Source organism: Amphibalanus amphitrite, unplaced genomic scaffold, assembly GCF_019059575.1.
Source record: "Amphibalanus amphitrite isolate SeventyFive unplaced genomic scaffold, NRLGWU_Aamphi_draft 000544F_arrow, whole genome shotgun sequence".
NCBI classification, from domain to species: domain Eukaryota; kingdom Metazoa; phylum Arthropoda; class Thecostraca; order Balanomorpha; family Balanidae; genus Amphibalanus; species Amphibalanus amphitrite.
In genome coordinates, this window is record NW_024882038.1 from 343,860 (window position 1) to 351,693 (window position 7,834).

The 7,834-nt window shown below is 56.9% G+C and overlaps 1 protein-coding gene across 1 annotated transcript; it reads left to right on the plus strand.

Moving 5' to 3' along the window:
• Positions 1–1,573: 1,573 nt before the first annotated feature.
• Positions 1,574–7,549, plus strand: LOC122393608. Its single transcript, XM_043389814.1, has one exon. The coding sequence runs from the start codon at positions 1,574–1,576 to the stop codon at positions 7,547–7,549; it is 5,976 nt and encodes a 1,991-aa protein (XP_043245749.1).
• The last annotated feature ends 285 nt before the right edge of the window (positions 7,550–7,834 follow it).

The window sequence follows — 7,834 nt, forward strand, 5'->3', positions numbered from 1 at the left end:
TTGGACGCGCCAAAACTGCCCCGAGCGTTCGTCTGATCGTTAAAAAAATGGTCGCAGTCGATTCGTCGGATCAGTACCTAACTACAACTACAAACTAGCCTCAGCCCCATGGCTATCGTCACAACTAGCTGTACAGTGCACATGTAGGGGAAAGGGAGTCAGATGAAACCGTCTCGGGCTTTCGCAAAGAAGTCGCGCAAAAGGACCCGATTGCAACGAAACTTCCGGTGCGCTCGTGTTAATCACCTTGTTGCCGACAAACTGCATTAGGTAGTTGGTGTTGCGGCTCATTTCGGCTCTGATCGTAGCTGCCGGGCCGGGCCGACTCGTGATCCCGGCCGGCGCCGCTCCACGCCGCCGCCGCCCCATCCCCCTGCCACGCCGCCGGCAGATGGGCCGTCCGCGAGAGACTTTATGGCAGTGATCGGGTGACGGGACGCTCCGGCCTGCGACCGTGTCCTACAGCTGCAGTTGTATGAAAGGATGCGCTGTTACCGGAGGGACTGACCCGGGGGGAGGGGGTGGGTTGGCGTGGCGTCGCACGTGGAACTGTGTCCCCGGCGGGTCGGAGCCGTTAGGCCGACATGTGCCGACCGCGTGGTAGGGTTACCAGGACGCCGTGTAGTGTGTAGCTTCTTTGTTATTTCATCACTTCCGTCGCCATCTGTGTCCTCCCGACCCAGTACATAAACGGGGCGGGAGCAACCCTCGCTCTCACTTCTTTACTTTTCGGCGCCGAGAGAGCACTGCCTCGCTCTCTCTGGCCAACTCTTCTTGTCAGTGATACTGTGTTGTCATCGCCTATTCGCCATCTGCAATACTCACCAGTTCGGAAGAATCTTGTGTTTGTGAATGGTGAAGAGTGGAGTGCAGCGGCGGATAAGAGCACGGGGAGAGTGGCACACAGTCAGTTCGCACAGTCTTCTTTTTCACGGTGGCCGGGTCTACTTATCATTCCTATCTGATTCCTTATTTTCCTAATACCTCTTGCTCTCTGAAAAGAGGGTTCCTTTGTCTCTCTGTAAAGAGGGCTCTATATTTAGGTCTTAACATGCTCTCTGCAAAGAGGGTTCCTTTGTCTCTCTGAAAAGAGGGCTCTGCATACCCTTTTAGGTCTTAACATGCTCTCTGTAAAGAGGGTTCCTTTGTCTCTCTGAAAAGAGGGCTCTGCATACCCTTTTAGGTCCTAACATGCTCTCTGTAAAGAGGGTTCCTTTGTCGCTCTGAAAAGAGTGCTCTTAAACCTTGATCCAAAATTATATCCATTCATATAGCATCCACTTCTTATATTATAAATTCCCAATTTCGCCTCATTACCATATCAACCTATATCCTGTCAGGCCCCGGTCGCCACACCAAATGATGCGAGACGTCAACACACACACAGTTATACAGTCCACTGAGTCAAGTTGAAGAACGTCTGCAACATTTTCTGGTCCTCCGGGCCGGATGATCCCGGCCAGAGGTGAGAAGTCAGAGGAAGAGGCCCAGAGGCACAGCCCGCAGTAGCAACCCTCGCCAGTGTTCGTCAAGTGGCATCAACTCGCCCCCCGCAGGATCTAGGTGAAGGCTAATGGAAGATTCAAAGGAGGGAGACGACAGAGAGATGATGCTACGGAGCGGCGACGGCGCTGGAGCAGAGAATGGACGTGCTGCTGGAGAGTTGGGAGCCCTGACGCCTCAAGACTCAACAGAGGAAAGCAACGGGATGGCGATGCCGCAGAACAGAGTCGATGGCGGAGTGAAAGAAGTAGCAGCCACCGGTGAACTGAAGACCCTGAAGCTGCAGCGTGGTCGCAAGGCCGCCCTACTCACCCGTGCCTGTAACACGGCTGAGATACAAATCGATCGCTGTGCAAGTGAAGAAGAACTTAGGAAGCGGCTTGAGTCCCTGAACACGGCCCTGGAAGGCTTCCTGGAGATAAATGGTGATTATGTTGAAAAGGTACAGGAAGTGGGTGAGCTAGAAGAGGCGGAAGAGTATGCCGCCCGGTTGACGGCACGGCACGCCTCAGCAATCAAGGCGATTAAAGAGGCCATCAAGTTGAAGTCCTCAGGCTGCTCAGCGTCCGAGACAGAGGGGAAGCCGATGTCGCTCGCTCCACGGCGAGACGGAAGTAAGGTCAGTGGGTCCCGGGCTTCAAAATGCTCAAAGGCCTCAACAGTGGCAAGGGAGGCTGAAATAACTGCAGAGATGAAGGCCCTCGAGCTGAAGCATCTCAGGGCACGAAAGGAACGAGAAAGGCAGAAGGAAGAGCAAGAGGACATGCTGAAGGAGCAAGAAGACACGCTGAGAAAAGCACGAGAAAGGCAGAGTAGGAAGCAAGAGGACATGCTGGAGGAGAAGGCTATGCAGGAAGAGGTTGAACGAGCGCTTGTGAAGGCACGTCTATGCAAGGCGGCTGAGAGCGATCTCGAATGGGAGAGACGGCACGACTTCGATGGCGAGAACGTCGCTCTGGTTCCCAGGGAGTGCAATGTGGCGGATGGTCCAGTAACGGTCGACCTGCCTCAGCGTAGACTACCGCCACAAGAAGAGCGCCGAACACTGCAACCTGAGCAGCAGACAGCCGCAAACAACGCCGAGCTGCCGAGCAGCAAGAACGAACAGCATCCCGCTAACTGGGTGACAGCGGTGCGCTCTGAGCAACAGCCTTTGTTTCATCAACAATCGGCGTTTGTGAAGAGCATCCCACGTCTGACCCTGCCGACGTTCCGAGGAAGCGCTCAAGAGTGGCCACGCTGGATTGGGCTGTTTAAAGCTTTGGTGCACAATCAGCCGTCGTTGTCAGACTCCGAGCGTATGGCACACCTTCAGAACGCGGTAGAAGGACCAGCTGCCCAAGCCATCAACGGCATGCTCTTCAACGGGGAACTCTACCAGGAGGCTCTCAAGACCTTGCAGGAACGCTTCGGCAGAGAGGAAGACATCATACAGGCCCATCTGCGAAAGATCTTCACCTCCACCCCGCCATCTCTCATGGACCTCCCAGCCATGGAGCAATTCTACTCAGTCGTCCACAACACGGTGACAGTTCTTCGCAATCTGGGCTACTCAAGCGACCTAGCGAGCAGCGAAAACCTGAGAAGAGTGGTGGAGAAGCTACCAGTCGAGCTTGGTCGAGAATGGGGCCGAGAAGTGCATAGGCTCCGACCAGTGCGACCCACCCTGGAGGCGTTCAGCTCATGGTTGAAGACAGAAGTCGATGTCCTTAGCCACTCTGCCAGCCGGTCTGTGACGAACGACAGAAAAGGATCAGCCAAGTCCAGAGACGGAGGGACGGCAAGAAAGTCGGCATTCGCGACAGGCGCCACTCCTTCGGCAGACCCAGAATCACGAAGGGCATGTGTGATGTGCGAGGGCATGCACAAGCTCCCAAACTGCCCGACGTTCAAGGCCAAAACTACTGAAGCCAAACTGGATATCGTGAGCGCCGAAGGGCTGTGCTTTTCGTGTCTTGGCAAAGGACACTGGAGCCGGAAGTGCAGGATGGCCAGGAGGTGCGGTATCGAGGGCTGCAAGTTCAAGCATCATCCGCTGCTTCATGACAACAAAGGACAAGCGGTAGCCGACAAGCCTCACAAGGAAGAAGGCAGTAGCAGCGCACCGTTCGTAGCGGCGTCACTGAACGAAGAGACAGACACCTTGCTTCAGGTAGTTCGGGTCCAAGTCCATGGCATCAGAGGCTCGAAAGAGGTTCTTGCGCTGCTCGATACCGGGGCGCAAACATCCCTCTGCAGTGAAGACGTCCTACGCGACCTGGGGATCGCTGGGCACCGTCGCCAACTTCGAATTCAAAACGTGGAAGGAAGTGGCGCTCAGAAGTCCTCGCAGCGCGTCTCATTGACCATAAGCGCATTGGACCCTGATGGAAAGAAGAATGACATCAAAATCCCTGAAGTGTGGTCCGTCCCAGCTCTCAACGTGACTGCCCCTGTGGTAGCAAGAAGTCAGCTCAAAGGATGCGAACATCTTCGCGGACTTGAGTTCCCACAGTACGACGGGGGGCAGGTGGAACTGCTTATCGGAGCCAACGTCTTGGAAGCAGTCCTGCAAAGAGAGACGCGTGTGGGACGCCCCAATCAACCAGTAGCCGTGAAGACCGACCTCGGGTGGGCACTGACAGGATCAGTCTCGGCCATTGTTCCCAGCAGCTTGCGCCAAGTTATGTCCACGAAGCTGCTACTGACGGAGCCGGAGGACGAGTTGTCTGCAGCTGTTAGTGAGTGGTGGTCTACAGAGTCTTTCGGGACTAGATACCGCGCGACAGCTCCCCGATCAAGGGAGGATGAAAGGGCTTTCAAGATGCTGGAAGAGAATACAACCAAAGACGAAGGACGATACAAGACGGGCCTGCTGTGGAGGGAGAGCGATGCCAGTTTTCCAAACAACAAAGTACTGGCCATGAAGCGACTTCAAGCCACAGAGAGAAAGCTGGAGAAGCAGCCGGACATAGCCGTCAAATACAGGGCCACGATCGAAGCCTACATCGCCGCAGGACATGCCAGAAAGCTCACGGTTGAAGAGGCTTCGGCTCCTACCAAAAGGCGGTGGCTCCTGCCTCACCACGCTGTCACCAATCCCAATAAACCAGGAAAGGTACGGGTCGTCTTCGACGCCGCTGCGGCTTACCGCGGAACCTCCCTGAATGGGAAGCTGCTAACCGGCCCTGACCTGCTGCAAAGCTTGCCAGGTGTCCTCCTCCGCTTCCGGGAGGGCCCTGTGGCAGTCGCAGCAGACATCACGCAGATGTACCATCAAATAATGATCAACGAAGACGACCAGCCCGCCCTGAGCTTCCTGTGGCGAGATATGGACAGCAACCGGCCACCGGATATGTACCAAATGCAGGTACTGATCTTCGGAGCTCGATCGTCACCAGCCATTGCCAACTATGTCCTCAGAAGAGCCCTCCAAGATCACTGGAATGAAGAAGGGACAGCGCCTCCCAGAGAACCCGAGCAGATCCAACGAAGCTTCTACATGGACGACTTCTTGCTGTCTGACGTGGATGTGAACACCGCCAAGCATGTGAAGCAAGAGGCCACCCGAGCCCTCGCTGAAGGAGGATTCAAGTTGACTAAATGGAGGAGCAACAGACGCGAAGTTCTGGAAGGCACTTCAACCAATGAGCTGGCCAATCCGGACGGTAACCTCTGCCTGGGTGCGCCGACGGCTACAGCTGAGAAGGCTCTAGGAGTCGTCTGGAACGAGAACCAAGACACCCTGGGGTTTCGTCTCCGGGAATCCGATGAACCGCTGACGAAGCGGGGAGTCCTGAGCCGAACAGCCTCTGTATTCGATCCGCTGGGGATAGCTTCACCGTTCACGGTAAAGGCCAGACTCATGATGCAGCGTCTGTGGTCCCACCATTTGGCATGGGACGACACCCTGCCTGAACCAGAGATGGAAGAGTGGCGCGACTGGCTCCGCGACTCCGAATGCCTGCAGAACATCAGCATCCCAAGGTGCATCAGACCGGAGGAGGACGTGAAATGTCAACAGCTCCACGTCTTTTGCGATGCATCAGAAGCAGCCTTCGGAGCCGTCATCTTCATGAGGTCAACTACAACCAGCGGCATGCACCAGTGCAGGTTCCTGATAGCCAAGAACAGGGTGGCGCCCCTGAAAAAGCTGTCTATCGTACGGCTAGAGCTACAGGCCGCTCTGCTGGGAGCCAGACTCGCCAGTACCGTGGTGGAGGAGCTCTCGCGCAAGCCCGATGCGATGTTCTTCTGGTCAGACAGCAGCGTGGTCCTGCAGTACCTTTCAAATGAGTCAAGGAGGTTCCACACCTTCGTGGCTAACCGGGTAGCTGAAGTGAAGGAGTTGACTGCAGGCGGCACGTGGCGACACGTCCCAGGAAAGATGAACCCAGCCGACGACTGCTCGAGAGGACTGGCTGCCTCCGAACTCACGTCCCAGAGCCGGTGGCTGAGCGGCCCAGCGTTCCTGAGCGACGACGAAGAGAACTGGCCGGCGCAAACGCCACCTGCACCGCTGATGGATGACATGGAGGAAGTGAGGCCGAGCGTCCTGGCCAGTGTAGTGCATGACGACGACCAGCTGGAGCCTGACCCCAGCAAGTTTTCATCCTGGCTGAAGTATCGTCGAGTGGTGGCGTGGATGAAACGCTTCGCTCACAACGCAGCCGCACGTGCGTCGAACGGCGAGACACGCCGCACTGGCCCTCTGAAGTCTGAAGAGCTGGACGAAGCTGAAGTCCTCATCCTAAGACGGGCACAAAGAGCCGCCTATCCCGAAGAAACACGCAGCCTGGCGCTTGGAAATGAGCTGCCTAAAAGGAGCGGACTGCTGCCGCTGTCGCCGTACAGCAGCGATGATGGGCTGATGAGAGTCGGCGGACGATTGGAAAACGCTCCAATCCCAGAAGATGCCCGGCATCCGGTCATACTTCCTCCTCGAGGCGAAGTCACCCGCCTTGTCATCCTGCAAAGGCATGAGAGCTGCGGTCATGCAGGCGTTGAGCAGACATTGAACGAAACCAGACAGAAGTACTGGGTGGTGAGGGGAAGAGCTGCAGTGAAACAACTCTTGCAGGGGTGCCCCACCTGCCGGCGGCTCAGAGCACTCCCGAGGCCCCCGCGAATGGCCAGTCTGCCCGCAGCAAGGTTTGACGCCACCCGGCCCTTTAGCAGTACCGGGGTAGATATGTTCGGGCCTCTGTTCGTGAAGCGTTTTCGCAGAACTGAAAAGAGATACGGGCTGATCGCCACATGCATGGCCACCAGAGCAATTCATCTGGAAGTTGTATACAGCCTGGACACAGACAGTTGCATCATGGCGCTGCGGCGCCTCTTCGCCAGACGGGGAAAGCCAGCAGCCATCTTCTCTGACAACGGCACCAACTTCGTCGGAAGCCAGCGTGAACTGAGAGCGGAGCTCCGTGCCATGGAAAAGAAACTGGCAGAGAAGCTCAGCGCGTTTGAGGTGGACTGGCACTTCAATCCTCCGGCAGCGAGTCACATGGGAGGAGTGTGGGAGAGGATGGTCCGCTCCGTGAAGAACTCCCTGAGGATTGTTGTGGGTCGCCAGACTCTCACCGACGAGGTGCTCATGACGGTGCTCGCTGAAGTGGAGCATATGGTGAACAGCCGCCCCCTCACCTACGTCAGCTCCGAGCCGACCGATCCCGAGGCCCTTACGCCAAACCACTTCCTGCTCAGCGGCGCCCACAGGCATCTGGCACCAGGCCTCGTGGGAGAGCGGGACGTGTGCAGCCGACGCCGGTGGAAGCAATCTCAGGCCGTGGCGGAACACGTCTGGAGACGATGGACGAAGGAGTACGTACCGACGCTCACACAGAGAAGCAAGTGGTATCAAGAGCGACGCAACCTGGAGGTCGGTGATCTCGTGATGATGGTCGAGCTAGCAATGTCACGGGGCTCGTGGCCGCTGGCCCGCGTCAGCCGCGTGTTTCCTGCGGCCGATGGCCGGGTCCGCTCAGCCGAGATCCGGACCGCCAGTGGCAAGCTGTACACGCGACCGACTACCAAAATATGCTTCTTGGAGGAGGAGTGCAAGTAGTCGTGAGGTGGAAGAAGAAGGAGTTGGGAGAAGGAGTCAAGGAGCGACTACTGCCGCTGTCGCCGTACAGCAGCGACGGCGGTGTGATGAGATGCAGTTAGTGGATGTGCCGGAACGTTTGTCGTCTCCTTAGTGTGTGTGTTTAGAATGCATATCTAAACACAGGGGGGAGTGATGTTGCCGACAAACTGCATTAGGTAGTTGGTGTTGCGGCTCATTTCGGCTCTGATCGTAGCTGCCGGGCCGGGCCGACTCGTGATCCCGGCCGGCGCCGCTCCACGCCGC